General features: G+C 41.9%; 1 protein-coding gene across 2 annotated transcripts in view; it reads left to right on the forward strand.

The window, feature by feature from the left end:
• Window positions 1-17336, forward strand: part of gpc5c (glypican 5c) — a 105716-nt gene that overhangs the window by 35825 nt on the left and 52555 nt on the right. For both annotated transcript variants that reach the window (XM_073490549.1, XM_073490548.1), the window contains exons 4-5: window positions 8239-8402; window positions 10262-10384. In XM_073490549.1, the coding sequence (XP_073346650.1) occupies window positions 8239-8402; window positions 10262-10384 (287 nt within the window). The remainder of the gene's footprint in view (window positions 1-8238; window positions 8403-10261; window positions 10385-17336) is intronic.

Consider the following 17336-nt stretch of genomic DNA (forward strand, 5'->3'; position numbering starts at 1 on the left):
TGGTTCATCGGAAGGCTTCAAATGGACACGTGGACTCTGGAAGTTTCTATCCGCAAGATTATTTTCTTTGCTCGTGAGCACATGTTCCACCATATCGCAGACACAGACGAGATGAACCCACTTGACCTTCCTCTGTCTCTTTTTCCTGTCCTCCATCTCTGTGGTGTAACACCACTTGAATCCTCGGAGACATCTTGCCACATTCTGTGTCTGTAATTCTCATAAATTTGTTTACGAAGATGGACGAATGTTGTCAACAAACTCCAAAGTAACACCCATATTTACTCAGCAAAAGGAGAGCCTCTCATTTTTAGATCATCTGTGAGTGATTTAATCAGGGTAAACAAGCGTCAGTGTGGAGAGAGAAACTCAATGTTCTCTTTGCTGATTGGAATCTCAAGGACTTTTCTCTGTGATATACGAGGGACCGAGTCTCTCTTTAATTAGCACTGACATCATTCGGATAAGAGAGAGGGAAAACGATGGCGAGGGGGGCCTGATTGACAGAGGGAGTGAAGACTAAAGAGAATGATGGAGACAAAGTGATTTAGAAAGAATGAAGAGCGACCCTAAAAAGATGGCGATGAAGAATTGGCAGGAAGAGATGTGGGTGTTGCAAATCATCTCTACTCTCTCACTCAAGGCTTTCTGGGAGAGGCCAAGTAGAGAGCTGTCACAATTAGCCCAAGAGTGGTTCAGGGGGTGTTATATATGCTGAATGTTTCTACACTGAAATAGACTGAAGACTATTTTAGCATTTGGCTCAAAGCTACAGCACATTATTATCTCCGGAAAACATAACTTATACGACAGATCCAAACCCATAAATTGATGGTGTTTTTTTTCTTTTGTATTCATTCATGTATAATCGATCATGAATTTGTTTTTGTAGCAGTTTTTCATTAATTACCAACAGCTCTTATAGTCACCAGCTTTAATCGTTTCAGCCCACAAGAACTGAAGTGTTACTTCACACATGTGAAAAGAATAAAAGAGGGCATGAGGTCAGCCACTCACAGCCTCAGCTTAACATTAACAAATGACACTTACTTAGTCGTATCAACAAGTCTATAGATCTTTTAATTGCTCACAGTCTCACTCGTTTTCAGTCATTCTAAATTTCTGACTGAACTTTGTTCTCTTGTGAATAAATCTGGAAGAGAAATTGTTTATTCTATATGCATAGAGTTGTCCCTTGAGAATAGTTCTGGGACTGACCAATGCAGTTGTTCTTAACTTGAATGAGTGCATTAAAAAAAGTCCTATGCAAACACCTTTTTAGTAGGCATGGCCACCCATGTTTTTAAATACTGTCCTTTAGTCACACAAATTCTTCTCTCTGTCTGTTCTATAGATAGAATATGAAATTGTACTGTCCTAGTCCTGGCTTGACCGCTATTTGAGGCCATAATGGTCCGATTAAACTCAACACCTTAAAGCCTCCATCTGTCTCTTTGTGTGGTTAAAACACAGCCTAACAGTGTTGTCGAGGTAGGAGAGAGACTTCCTTATTCCTTTAACCCACCCAGATTTCCCCAGATGGTCCTGGGTTTGAACTGGCAACTTTCCAGTCTCAAGCTTGCTTCAATAACCTCAAGGCCTCCACAACATTGCTAGTCCTGTGAAATTCAAGTAGTCACCTTAATGCGTAAATAAAGGGGAAACGATTTTGTGTTTGGCTGGATTGTTGCTATACATATGTTTATGTTTTTCTTGGATGGAGATATATTGTGATAATAAACTGTTACACATACGATCCAGTTTTGATCCTCAACAACTCGTGTAATCATGTCCTTTTTTGGTCATTTGGATAGGACAAAAGCAGACGTACCTGAAAGGCTGCTTGCCTTATAAAGCATACTGCACCAGAAACAGTAAGATGTTGATTTCCCCTTGTTTAAAATGATGAAAAATGCACAATAGACATGGAAAACCCTGCACAAGTGGCTGGCCCTCCTTTTCTATTTTCATGTGTTGCAATTAGGGATGGAAATTGTTACTTGTTCAAACACAATTATCGTGATGCCAGACGGCCAGTCATTTGAAATCAAATTGATGCCTGGGTTTTCTTTGGAGAAAACATCATAAACAACCATGCTCCCAAAGTAACGAGGAATCTTCCTGTGCGGTAGACTAGAGAGCCCACCAGTCTATGAACCAGTGGCCCGGCATTTACTTTCTTGCTTCTCATTCCACAACTTGGCTACTGAGTGCATTTTTTTTTTCTCCTTTGGTTAGTAACTGCAATGAGGTAAATACCAAATAAAGCTAATTGCTTTTGCTCTTGCTCTCATTATTTTAGTCTGGCAGTTGGTTACAGTGCATAACCCACACTGAAACATTCATATTGAATGAAATTCCCATTCCAAAGGTGGTCCAACATTGTGCTGGGCAGGATCCTCTGGTTTTCTGTTCTATCTTTTATCTGACACAATGTCACTACATCATGTATTTAAACCCAATTAGCAGGAGATGACTTTTGATTTGAGAACACTATGTTTTACTGTCACTTACCGGAATATAATTCTGTTTTCTACGTCTTACTGGTTAGTGCATACTTCATGGTTACGAGAAAAAATGGTTTAAGAATGTCCAATATCTTGAGATGATAGTAGCTGTGGTTTGGATAATGGATGTAAGCAGCAGTCCCATGAGTCATTTGCATGGACATGAATGAAAACAGAGACAATATGCAGTTCTTCTTTGCAAAGCTTCTAGCCATTGTAAAGTCATAAAATGTACACGAATTAATTCCTGAGGTTAATTTCAGATCGTACAACTAATGGCACAGAACCAGTTGTTTGTAGCTCTCTGAGCTGATGTCTACATTGAGGCAATTCATTCATTTTTTTTATTTCAACTACTGCAGTGGAAAGATCTGTGTACTGTTGTTGCAAATGGTAAGACTTTCTGAGCTCTACTAGAAATTGTACTTAGCTGTTGTTCGCTTTGCTAAACCTCACAAATATGGTACTGTTTCAGTGGCACGAGGCGACCAGACTGTGTGTGTGTATACACGTTGGGCACACAAATTATGTAAAAGTGGCAGAGGGGGGTCTTTACCGACCGAACAAACCCTCTTCATCCCACAGTGCTATCCGCTCGGGGTGAGAGGGGGCTGAGAAAGTTCCCTTGGCTTTACTGGGTAATCCCTTGATAAATAAACTGGGAAGACAAGACCACCGCTGCTATCTGTAAGCCAATACTCCCCTAGAGGAGGGATGGCCCTGGGCTTGGCTAGCTTGAAGTTGATTATCTTTCTGTACTCTTCTTACCCTGGCTTGCCTTGTGATGATATTTGCAAAAGGAGCATATATACATACATGCACTTGTCAGCTTTGAGTTTCACACATCGAAACAGATCCTGGTAAATACCTTTTTGTAAGTAGAGGTGTCATTCTCCAAATTCACTTTTGTATCCAGATCAACAGATCGCTGATGTTATGCCCTGACAACAGTCATTTAATGTTACCTTCTTATTCTTTTTTAATGATATATATATATAAAAAAAAAAATAATTACAGTTTCACAAAAAATTCCGCCTTTCGGGAAAATAGAAAAGTCAGTTTGTTACAAGGTTGTCAAATCTGTCCAGAGAGAAACAAATCAATGAAGGATCTGTGGCAATGCTCTTAGATCTGTTCAGTTCAGTTCTTCCCCCATTAGTGAACTCTCTTCCCGAACAAATCAATAAAGGATCTCTGAAAAAATAAACAAAATAAACCCAACGTCTCCAACGTTGTGGAAGGTAACTCCAGTACTGGCCAATTGGTGTTTGTGCAAACGGGATGTCTTAAAGTGGAGCTGCGGGTTAACATTAAGTTAGCTGTGTCATCTTTAAAGTGTTACTTTAACATGCAAATACATGGGGCTAAAAAAAAAAAATGCTGAGAGTATTGACAGTCCTGCTTTTGATTCTGATGATCGAAATTGAGACCTCATTTCGATGCCTGTTTGTAAGGTAAAATAGATTATTTCGCTTGCCTGGACTAGTTCTGTTGACGCAAGTAAACAACACAGTAAACTCTTAACTGGTAATACACTCATCCATCCTGCCTTCAGTGGTAGAAATCAAATTTCACTGGGTAGCTTAATGCACATAGAAAACATGCCTTGTATTTCTCTCAAGTCTTCCTGTGTGGCCAACATGCATCCCATCAATCTGCCCCCTCCGTCAGTCTCTGTCCTTAGGCAATCATATAAGGAATGCACCACAAAATAGCTGAAATTGTGAAGGTATAACAAGGACAAACAGGTGTTCACACTAACATGCACATACTAAAGCAAGTACTCCTGCTGTTCCCAAATGTGACTCTCATTCCCACGCCATCATCAGGTCAAGAGATAATTGATTTATGGCTGTGCTCTAGCCTGTGTCATTATTCAGCCTGTTGTCTGATTGGCCCTCAGTAATATGTGGACACAAGAGTCAACCTATTATGTCTCCATTTCTCAAGAGGATCCATAAAGAGGATACTGTTTATTTTCCCTGTGGTGACTTTGTGTTCTGTTTACTCTGTTGTATGCTTGGTTAGGCATAAGAATGATTTGTGTCAGCGTTTTTGTTTTGAAACGCAGGCCTTTCTGCAGTCTCTTCTGGCCTCTTCAGAAGTTGTGCCTTTTTGAACCTCTTCTCAGTGGTTTGGCTGTAAAAATAATGGGGTAATGCAAACAGAACTGTGAGTGACCTCCTCTCGATGTTCATATTTTACTGGGATGTTTACATTTTTGTCTCAGAGAATAGCAGAGTGTCATACAAAGGCAGGTGAGAAATGGCACCGGATTTTAAAACTTTAGTCTGCCTCTTTGAAAAGTTCACAATGACAGGATTAGATCCTGTCTTAATCCTCCATTTATCACCCCCGCAGAGAAAGGATAACCTGTAGCTCTGAGCTTTTTGGTAGACTTTCAAGTGCTGAATTGAATTTATAGCCTTTGGTCTCATGAAGTGAATTTAAAACTTAATGTTAAACTTTTGGGAGGTACAAGACTGCCCCTTAGTAGCAATAAACGTCTACAGCGGCATACCTTTTCCCCTGCTCTTTTAAACTATTGGCATCATACTATAACAATTCTTCAATGCATTTTTGATGATAATATATACATTTTTGTTACCCCCATGGTCTTTCGGGAGTCCTTGCAAAAATGCCACAATAAAGTGGGCTAAGAAGAAAGAGCATCAAGAACTAAAGAAAGACATTATAAACACCTCCTTCACAAAACAGTAACTATTCGGTTCTGGTCAGTCCTTTGCACACCTACCAGTTGCACAGCTTCCAGGCTTCACCACTTACACACTTACACACACACACGCACACACACACACACACACACACACACACACACACACACACACACACACACACACACACACACACACACACACACACACATACACTCTTTCACAGTGCTGTGGACCTCCCAAACACTGCAGTCTGGACATGATGTCATAGGGACTGTATGTTGTCAGAAATATGTGTTTTTGAATCTCTGGAATTTATTTAATAGAACATATTGTTTTGCTAAATAAGGAAGAAGCATGTGGTTCTCTTCAGCCACATCTGCCATATTGGCTAAGTAATGCAAGTACTTATACAAGTAGTTTATAAACAGGGTTAAGCAAGTTTGCATGGTAAAATGAATGAGCCTTGACATTTATAGCTTCACTGCTTCTCGGAATTAACAGTGCTTTTCTAAGTCATTTGATTTGTTGTGACAAACACTAGTGTACTCGCTGGTGCTGTCTGAGCAATGTTGGAAGCACCAAGATAATCAACAAAATATAAAGTAAACTATAAATTTTAGATTATCCTTGTTTGCTATTACCCTTGCTCAGATATTCCAATTTGGCAAACCTTGTTTCATCAAATATTCAGCTTTACAGGTTTGAAATTTTCCAATTGCTCTCATAACTGTCTGAACACATCACGTCGTGCAGACGGTATGCAAATGAATTAAACAGTAACTGTCTGCAGTGCACAAGCGAAGAGCATTTGGCTCATTGTGTTGAAAGGCTACATGCCTAAAACAGTTGCTATGTTCTATCTTTTCTCACCGCCACAGTGTAATGTGTGTGCGTGGCATGTTTGCAAGTGCATGTGTGGCTGTGAGCTGCTCTACCACATGTGAGCATGTTTTATTGGTCCAAAGGGAGTTAAGGTTAATGCAATAAAACAGCCATCCCGTGCCCAACGTCTGCCTCACCAGAGGATTTAAGACCAGAGTGTAGTTAAGCTGAAGTAGGAGAGAAAGGCCAGAGTGAAGTGCAAACAGTGCAATTAGGATGAAAGATGTTAAGGTAGTTAGTTATGCTGTTAGAAAGCATCTTTTGGATTCATGAGCCACTGACAACCCCTCAGCTCAGGAATAGCTGATTGTTATGTGAAAACCTCCATTTAAACACTATTTATAAGGCACATGAGATGATGGATGCATCTCACCCTGGAGGGAAAGTGTATTTTTAGCAGGCTGGCAAGACACTGTTTTGTGACCATTAACACATATTTCAGCTGCCTCCAGACTTCCAAACTCTTTCCAGCATGTGGACGCACCCCTTCAACCAACCATTTAAACACAGATGCTTGCCAGTTCCTTTCCAAATGAAGTTTATGTATTTGTTTGTGCATTCTTTTGTTTTTGGCCCCTCACATGCCATTCTAAACACTTGCATTTCAGTGGCAGTGTGTTTGACAGGATGAGAACAGTTTGCACAATTGCTGTGATGTTTTTACTGGTAGGGACATCCGGAGCAGATCCGCAGGATTAGTGTCCAATTTCTGATCCTTTGTTTATTGAAACTCTTTGTACTCCTCTGTGTGTATGCACAAAACACTTGAAAATTGCTCTCACTCAACTAGCGATTTCAAAATAAACATCATCCTTCCCTAATTCAAAACAGTGAAGGAAATGATAAAAGAGTATTCTCACAGCTTGATAGCACTGGGTACGGATGTGTTGTGTTTGGGCTGCAACAGAGCCACTGAAGCTGATCGCTCCATTGAAAATATGTGCGTAATCTATTTCTGAGAAAAGCCATGTTGAGTTGCACAGAGCTAATCAAGCCAGGCAGGAAGTCAGACATGGGAATGGCATTGATCACCTGGTCTTTCAAAATAAAACACCTTTTGCAGACTCCCAATCATATATCATGTAAAAAAACAGAAAACCATTTAGCTACGTAGCCTACTTTGCTGTGGTAGAAGCACAAAAATCAAGGAAAAATGACCACATGAGTAAAAAAAAAAATTGGCCAGGCATAACGCTGTGATTTTGAAATGCTCCCAGTGAGGTATAAACCCATGTGGAGGACGAAGCAAAAGCCCGCCACATCCTAGAACCTGGTGGAATCAAAGCATTAGTCCAGGAAGCAGCATAATCATCCATCTTTCTGGGAAAAGTCGATGTGTGCTTTAATGTATGTATGAAAACATCTCTAAAAGTGAGTAGGTAACCCTCCTTCAATGAAATCATTCTCGTTCCTTCTTACTGTAAGGCCCATTTTTCCAAATCAGTGATGAATATGTAGTGCTGTTCAATATTACACAGTCCTGTTGGACGCCCTTACATGATGACTCATCCCTCTGGACGAAACAGTGTGCATACATTGATCACTAGAGTTACTCAGTCCAGCGTGCGAGAGCCATTACACTCTGTCTCTCTGGCTAATTGAGGACCACTTAATAACACTGGCCAGAGGCTTTTAAGCCAATGAGTTGTCATCGATTTTACCTCTGGGTTTGAATCACACGCCCCTTCGTTCTCCTGACGGCGCTGTCTCCTCCTCTCCTGTGCTGGCTTTAATAGCCTGCTGGAGATATTCACCATCGTTGCCAACTGTGCGCATGTGCATTCACCTCCATGAGGTAGTGGAATGTTCTACATTTACTGTCAGCCCTCCTCGCAGTAACTCACTCATCACACCATTTTCTTTCATCACGTCCCTCCCTTTCACGCCCACCGTTTTCCCATGTTGTCCGTTACACTGAACTTCTCTGCTCCATAACTCTTTTCACCTTTCCTCACCCTGCAATCATTCAACTGAAACGTGGGCATTCGACATTTTAAATTGATGGCATCACTCTAAAAGAAAAGTGTTTGAATAATCTATTTGGGTTTATATGCTTTCAGCTATGCAGGTGCCAATTGGCAGTTTATGGAAGTTGCCCTGCAGCTCCACCCATGCTGTTAAATGTTTTCCTATCTTAACAGGTGTGTGTGTTTACGCTATCCTCCCCACAGGTGGACAAGGTGTGTGGCCTGACTACTGGGGAACCTACAAGCATGCAGCCCACTAGCCCAGAGGTCACAACCTCTACCGTGACCTCATCTTCTCCTCGTCCATCTGCTGCATCCTCCAAACCTCTACCAGAGCAGTGGCTGGGGCAGTTAGCCCACTTGAGGAGGTAACTGTGAGGTTTACGGCTACCTTTTGTAAAAAAAAAACTATTTTATTTCTGGCAACTATTCAGCTGCTGCTTTTTTTGATTGTAAATTAATTACACTGATTTATGGTCAGCTAGATGGAAATCTAAATTAAATGAAAACTGTTCAGTATGACATATCCTGAGGGGGTTGGACAATGTCTATTACCAGCTGCCATCACTTCTTTCTTTCTTCATATGGTTAGTTGGACACAACACACACCCACTCACACATAGTAAATGAGTCCATGCCCTCCACCTGGCCTCTGAGGCAGCCATCCCATGCCCACAGCAGCTGGCAGCGCTGTGCCAGGAGAGGGGGAGCGTGGGTAAGATTAATCTTGACGGACCGACAATTTCCTGTTTACCCAGACGGCCATACCACCAACTCTGCACACCAGCAGGCCTCAGCCTAAATAGCATCTCACACACAGAAACACGCACACAAAACACACACTCGCAGCGTTGCCTGCCTGACCTTGTCCCAAACCATGAATCACTGCATTGATGCCAGCCTAGCTGACAGGTCTGGCCTGGCACTGCCACCGCCATTCATGGCAACACAATCCAGCTCCCTGCCTGCTGCCAACTCTGACCAGAGCACATGTGAGCGCTGACCACTTCAGAGACATGGCAGCACCCACTGCAGTACAGAGAGAACAGTCTATTGCTGAAAAATATGAAACATGATAGAGTAAAGCAACATTTATGTTTCATTTTAAAGGGGAAAAAGTATGAATCAAGAAGCTCAGCAGAACTTTCTTTGGCTTTCCTCTGAATATTTAATTTGCACATGTGCAGATGTTTGCTTGTGTGTTTGTTTTCCAACTTAACTTAACATATACATTAAATACCGGTATCTGTTTTAATTGTCGGTGTGGTGTGGGGAGAAATGGTTATTGATTTATATGTGGTGTGGACAGTCTCTGCATGTGCATGAATAATCACTCTCTTCCAGGGTCAACTGACTGTCTTTTCTCCCTCCTCCCCACGTGTCTCGTCATGTCATCCTTTTGTTTCCTTTTTCTTTCTCTCATCCCCCCTTTTCACATCCCTGCATCCTATTTGCTTGCAACAATTTCCCTGGACTCCAACTCCCATCATTCCCAGCTCGTTCCCCCTGAAACCCTCCAAGAACAATAAACATAGTCTGAGAACACTCTCTAGGTAAGCATGAACACAAGCCTCTTATTTCTTCTGACACACTTTGTCTAGCAATGACAGCTCAAATGGTGACACCTTTGACATTTCAAGTTGCTTAACAGTTGATTATGTTTGTCCTTTGGGTGCATCTTACAAAGTCTTCTGTATTCTTATCATATGTTGTTCTTTAACAATGATTTCTGACACTGTATGACTCAGCACATAACCTCTCATGACCCCCGCTGTTTTTGCCCTGCCTCTTTGGTGGCAGCAACGTGTGCCCTATCAAAATACCACTCCATTGTTTTGCTCGAGATGACAGCGTCTTTATCGATGACATGTGTGAGCGGATCTGATGAAGCAAGCACTTCACCGCGTGATGTGATTGAGAAAAAATGTGCTGACTCAGCAAAGTGGTCATAATCACTCATTTTCATTCACCATCAATATCATCACATGTATTTTTCGCATGCGTGTATTGTTGAATGGATTGCAGATAGTGTTTGTCTTCTTCAGTGGTATTGTACCAACCAACCAAGCGTGTCCACCAACCGCACCAAAATTGCAGCCACAATCACGTAATGCATTCTTCAGTTGAATGTTTTCTGCCATGGCTGTTGATTTAGAAAGATGTGTTGCATGTATTAAAATCACTTTATGATAATATACTCTTTCCCGATGTGTCTGCTTTTCCTTAGGGAGTTCTTGTTGTACCTGCAGCGCTACAAGTCTTTCTTTGCAGCGTTACCGGAAATGCTGTGCGAAGGAGAGAATGTGGTGGATGACTCCCACTGCTGGAGTGGAGATAGTGTGGTGGAGAGGTAAGAGAAACACCCCCCAACTCTGATGTTTTTGTTTTACACTGCTGTGAACACAACTAGATTTTATTTTCCTCCCTGGAAATGTAAGATTCCCTTCGGCTGACCCCTTATTGACATACGCATACACCCCAAATCAATTGTTCTTCTCAGATTTAATAATAAGAACAGCGTACATTATTTAATTTTGGTATTTAGACTTGTGCTCCTGTGAGAGTTGCTCATGATTAGGCAACCTATTGTATCTCGTTACACGACTTCGCTGAAGTCAGTTGTTGCATAAACACATTTTCTTGGCAGCATTGTCGGAGTCTGAAGATAAAACTTTCATTTTCTCCAAGTGACGCTACAGTAGATGCTGGCCCGTGTGCATCTTTTCCAAATAGGTCATTCAGTTTCACCTGATAACAAAGTAATAACTCCAATACCTTGCTTTGAGATGGATTCTTTTCGAATACATTCAGATCTGAGACGACCCGCTGCACATTTGTTTGTATGCTTGTGTAGCATAAGTCATTCTGTGAGTCAGTGTGGCTGGCTGTTGTTAATCAACGTGGAAATAAGGAAGTCATTAGTTCCATCTCCACATTGAGTGAATGCAGGCAGAACAAATAGTTGTGACGCTCTTCTGTCCTTTGTGTGAGAGTCAGCTAATGAGCTGTTATCTGTGCCTTTCTCTGTCTTTCTGCTTTATTGGAGCTATTTCTTTCATATGAGGTTTTTATTTTGCGCTGATTTATAGGTGTGGCACTGGATCCCTTTTCCTGCTTATGGTTTTGGGTGCATCTCTCAGAGATTGAAGTACTTACTCTCTCACTGTGTGTGTGTGTGTGTGTGTGTGTGTGTGTGTGTGTGTGTGCGTGTGTGTGTGTGTGGTTATGTACTTTCTCAGTCAGCATAAGAAGAACAGAGAACTGATGCAGATTACTGAGCCAGTGAGCGTCTGTAACTGATTCCCCCTGCTGGATCTGTTTCTTAAACTCTCTCAAAACTCAGTCCACAATTATGACAAGGTTATGCTCTCCTTCTGTGGTGGCCCTAAACTGGCTCCCATTACCATGGCACCCTCAGCTTTTGGCACTGTCAGTATTGGCCTTGATAAAGGAAAACAGAGGTCCGGGGGATGCCGTTTCCCCACGTTCCACTCCTATGAATGTTGTCAGATCCTTTGGCCCTTGTCCGTTTTGCTTGGATTAAGCCATACATTATGCTTTATGTGAGTAGATGGGAAGACATTAGGGACATGAACAGATGTGTCAGATTCCAAACAGAGCCTTTTATTATCCTCAGTGGTTGGCAGAAGCATTTTGTTTGAGAATTTCATGAGTTAGTTACGCTTAAGTTAGCTAATAAAATGTTAGCTTCCAAAATCTCATCATTGTTTTAGCTTGGATCTCTTCTCTTCTCTTCTCTTCTCTTCTCTTCTCTTCTCTTCTCTTCTCTTCTCTTCTCTTCTCTTCTCTTCTCTTCTCTTCTCTTCTCTTCTCTTCTCTCATCCTGGCCTGATACTCTCCTACTCTTCCCAACTGATGAGGATCTGCCAGTGACTGAGAGATATGAAGCAGACCACCCATTCATCAAGGCCTATGACAGTGTGTCAGCACACAAACTGCAGTAGGCAGCCAATGTTTGTGTCTGCCAGGTCCATGATCAGGAGCATATGAGTGAGTAAACACAAGGCGAGGCAGCCATTCAGCACCTAAAACACAACAAATCTGTAATCTTGTCGAGATACGGCTTCTTTGTCTGTGTTAAAAGCCAGTTCTTGCGTGTCACTTTTACCACCAAGGGCAGTGTTTTTTCAACAACAGTGCTAATGGGTTGTATCGGTGTGTTATCACACAATCCCTGGTGAGAGCTGGGTCTTTGCTTGTGGTGTCAAGTGTGCTTGGGTTGAAAAAGAAAACAGTACCCCACTGAAAAATTTGGCACCACCCATAAACTGTTCAGAACAGCCTGTGGCTATTCAGCAAACCTCTCTCACTGTATCTGACTCTGTTGGCATGTATTAGAGAGAGAGAGGGACGGGACGGGGCATGAAAAGGGTTGGCGTTTTGATGCCGTGGTGCCCCCTGTGCCTCCCTGTGCCCCTGAGGAGGGAAGCATGATGGAGTGATGTGGGGGAGGGGGGGCTTGGCAGCATAAAGACCCATTGTGGAGTCAGTGGAGTGGGGCACAGCCCTGCCGTGGGGACCCCCAAAGCCTGGAGGGGAAACAAAGACCCTCCTATGAGGCTGCATGGGAAAAGGCTTGGACATCACTGCCACTACTCCTGCCACTGCCCACACCATGCCTGGGAAAGTTGCATGAGAGCAGCAAAGGAGATGAGAGAAGGGCAGATAGTGAGTAGTAAAGATGAGAAGTATGGTCCGAACTGGACATGCTAAGTTCTATGGTGTTAGTCCATGTCACAGTCTGACTTCCTGTGTGGCGGGCACACAAAGCCTCTGAGGGCTTGCTATGTCACAGACACATAAACACACACACACACTCACATATCAATCCACACGGGATCCATATGTTGTTCAACAGCTGGAGGGGTTATTCATTCAGACACAATCACACTGGGCTCGGGCACACATCAACATGTGAAAACACACACACGCACGCTTGTATGCTGTAATACTTCAAAGAACATCAAAGGCATTGGGGATTGAAATTCCCTTCCTCTCTTTATTCAGCATCTGATGACAGAGGGGCGAGCGGGGGGCAAGCAGTTGTACTTACAACCAAAAGTGCGTGTTGGCATGTGTTCAAACATCTCTGAACATTTACAGCATCACATGTGTGAATACTTTGCACCATCTTTTCCGGAAAGATAAGATCAACCAAAATTACCACATTCTTTATTTAGATTAGCCAGTTACTGTGCATCTATTGTAACAGTCTTATCACAAATTGAAATAATTCATTGCCATCTCTCCTCACTCTAATTATGATAAATACCATCCTTATTTTTTCTTGCCTTTTTGAGGAACTGACACATACATACTTGGAGTAGTAGATAGTGTCTGCAGGTTGTGAAACAACGCTGCAGGCTATAGGCATGTTATGGTATCATAAAAACGTTGATTAGCTTTAAACACATGGGGAGGTAACCTCAATGATGGTTTCATTAGACAACAGCTTATTGTTAAATTCCTCCCAGACATAACCAGAGCCAGTATAATTGGGTTTGGATGGCAATTCAAGGGGAAATAACTGAGCAGGGGCAACTCTAGGGTAAACTCAGAAAATTAAGTGTAGGAACATCTAACCCTTATTTTATTTTGTTTTTTATTAGAAGCAGCAAATCAGGTGCCTAGCAGGTGACAAAATAAAGAGGTTGAGTAAAGAGTACAGTTTAAATGGGTAAATTGTGACCTGGAACGGTTGAAAACTCATGCCGTGTTAACCAAGCACAGCTGTCTGTTGTGTTTTTAATCTAAATGAAGCTCATGCAGCAATCTGTTTTGCAAGGGGGATTTAGCTGCATCAACCATGAAAGAAAACCAGAAACATCATTTGGAAACCTCAAACAGGTGCAGGGTTCAGACAAAGTCTTGACATTTTGGAAAAATGCTTGATTTTCAATATAATCTGATGTTTCATCCTCACAATGACACATGTAAACAAAAATCTTTTTATATTTTAAATGAAAAGATCAATCGAAGTTAGTATGAACAGGAGGTAAAAAACAACAAGTGATGATATGCATTGATTTATTCTGTAAACTTTATTTTTTGCAATTGCATACGTACCTTGAAAGTGCTTGAAAAGTACTTCAGTTTTACTTTAAAAAGCTGTAGGCTGTAACCAGGAAGGAGTCGCCACTTACATTCTGAACTGATAGCGCATACCTCCGTCAAGGCCCGAAGTCCCCTTTAATTCAATCAAGCCTAATCCAGTATCAAACTTGATAACCCTTTTATCACTCTAAATCTTTAACCATCCTTGACTACTTAAGCATAATTTAAACTCACCAGATCTTGGATCCGCATCAAATTGTGCTCACTCGTAGATACCAGCCACCTAAATATAGCTGATTTCTTCTTATCAACATCCATGTATTATTACCTGAGAAATTAACTGAAAATTAAAATGTCAGGATCATGTCAAATACTGACCCGTGGGATGGTGGCCGACCCGATGTACGATCCCAAAGCGACAGTATTTGACAAGTTGGGATTGAGAGTCAAGGATCAACTTGCAAATAGGACCTTTAAAGAAAGTGAAAAAAAATCCATCTATCCATCTGTCCATCCATCCATTCATCCCGTGGCAGCAGCAACAAGTAGTCCAGACCTCCCTCTTCCCAGAAACGTTTTCCAGCTCCTTCAGGCTTTCCCAGGCCAGACAAGATATATAAGTTCCTGTTTGAACTTAACTTTAACTCCACAGTGCATGTGTTAAGAGAAGATTTAAATGGTCTTGGCTATTCACAGGCATTTTATAGCCCATAATCTCTTTTGGGATTCACTTTGGATTGATCTGATTTACACACCATATACAGAGTGTATGCTGTAGGGAGAAAAAGAAAGGGATGAGCTCTCAACATGAGTGCGTGTAGCACATGTAGGTGTGTAGTGCATGTGCATATGCATGTGTAGGTTTTTTAATACGAGTGGAAAACTAATAACTCATACTTTGGGGATGATTCTGAAGTTTTGGATTAGCTCAAGGGGATGGACCACAGACAATACAGCAGTGCGAGTGCTTCTGAATGCCTTGCATTTTTATAAGGTTATGACAATCCATTTGTTTATCATTTTGACATCTGGAATCCATTCTGTTATTGCAGGGAGAAGCAGGGAGAGCGCTGCACCGGGCAAACCTCTAACACTCACTTCTCTCCTTCTTCTGGTCCCATCAGCTCATTGTATTTTTTTTTTCTTCTCTGCCTTCTCTGTGTCGGTCCCGTGGGTCAGAGGGGCTCGGTTCGAAAATGCAAGGGAATTGGGTAATGAAATTCTAGCAGAGGGGACAATAAATTAATTACTATATGCAGAGGACGGACGTTCCCCTCTGTGTACATGTGCTGTGTGTGTGTGGCCAAGGACTTTTTGCATAGCAGCTAAACACCAGCAGAAGTCAGTTCATTCTGTTAAGTGCGTTTTTTTTTACAATGTAGACTTTAAGACGGCCATGATGGAATGGCGGAGTCATGAGAACAGTTGACATCAGAGAAATAATGAAGAGTTATGGAAATACAGACTTAATTCATTTTGCGCCTAACCTTTCACCTTTTCCATTTGCATTTTGCAAAAACTCTCTCAGTTTGTCCTCTTTCCATCCCACAATCCTTCTCTTCTATTTCTTCTTAGTTCTGATTCAGTGGCCCATCCCTTTCCCATAACCCTGGGCTGCTGCCTGGGACCTCAGCATGACCCGCTCTACATTAGTACATTGCTTAGACTCTCTTTCTTTGCTTCTGCATCTTTGTGTTGTGTGTGCACGTGTGCACATGTGAGAGAAAGAGAAAACAACAGCGATCATATTTCAGTAACCGTCAGTTATTTCTTTCTTTCTGCTGAAATCCTAGGATTGTGAGAGTTTGGAGTTATGGCATTTCTAAATTTGGAGCTGTGCACAAGGAAATAAGGGGAAAAGCGTTAGAAGATAGTTTGTGTGTTAGCAAATGTGATTTTGTTGGCCTCACTGTACAATTATTTGGCAATTTGGGACTGAGTGAAGAGTGTTTATGTGTTTCAGCCCACTCAAGTTTAGGTTTTATGGGGTGCTTTGTACACATTGTATGTTTGTGAAATTTCTTTCCAACCCTTTTCAGTCTTCCCATCATCACTTTTATAGAAGGGACATCATTTTAAAAGCCCCTCCCTGCTGTTGTGTGTCCAGCCAGTGGAGTGGGTTGAGCTAATATAATTAAAGCACCACAATAGACTGGCATGTTTTACTGGAGCAGTTCCTACTGGGCGAGGTAGACATAGTGGGCCCACTAAACTCTGTGCTTGCCCATTGGCAAGGCATCAAACTCATAGCAGGAGAGGATGATGAGAAATAGAGGGATAGACATGCTGGGAACGGGGAAAGGAAGTGTGGATGAGGAAACAATGGATAGAAGGAGAGATGACCTGATGGATAGATGAAGGAAAAAAATGAGGGATGTAGGTCAGTGGCAGCAGGAAGCAGTGGCTTTAGGAGAGCCCTCTGTCTTTGTGGCTTAATTGCCTCTATGAGCCAGTTTGAAGTGCTCACTGCTAGCGTGTCTGGTTGCCAGCCAATAGTGGTCTGTGTGTGTGTGTGTGTGTTTGGGAGGGTTGTGTTCACCTCTCGAGCATCTCTGTATCTCAGACACGCATTTTGATGCACCGTGCCAGCGAACAAAAGGACAGAATCCTAAAAAAATGTTTCCTTCTTGATGTCAGCGCCACTGATTACATGCAATTGCGCACATAAACACCACACCGCCCAGAGTATGACGTGCAAAACAAAACAGTCGAGGATGAGTCCTTCAGGACGAACCCTGCATTTTAGAGGCAATTTTATCTTGTGTCATAAAATTGCTCTTGGAAGACACCACAGCTATGCAACGAAGTGCTCGTTTCTCGGCACACACTTTGTGATGCTTATCATTGTGTCGCAATGTTAGAGCTGTCTCTGCCTGTGTCAACACTCTGGTTTCTAATGGACTTTTTATTGTAGTTGCAGTTTAAGGTACAGCATTTTTAACATAATATACAAATTCAATAGTTACAGTATACATCGCATTCCTGTACCTGCAGCCACTTGTGACTTTTAAGAAGACTTATTACACTTTTTCGTCTTTTCCTCTCCTTCAGTGTTTTCTAAATGATCTTATGCATGTCAAAGAACTTGAAAGTTAAACAGTCAAAGTCTGCACCAACAGAAGCTCTTCTCTCCTACAGAAAACACTGCTCCTGAAACGCCTCGTCAGTAGTCTGGCATTTAATTCCATGATTTTGTGACATCACACCACATCACCATGTCATATATG

The sequence above is a fragment of the Pagrus major genome, chromosome 21 (genome assembly GCF_040436345.1).
Source record: "Pagrus major chromosome 21, Pma_NU_1.0".
Lineage (NCBI taxonomy): Eukaryota > Metazoa > Chordata > Actinopteri > Spariformes > Sparidae > Pagrus > Pagrus major.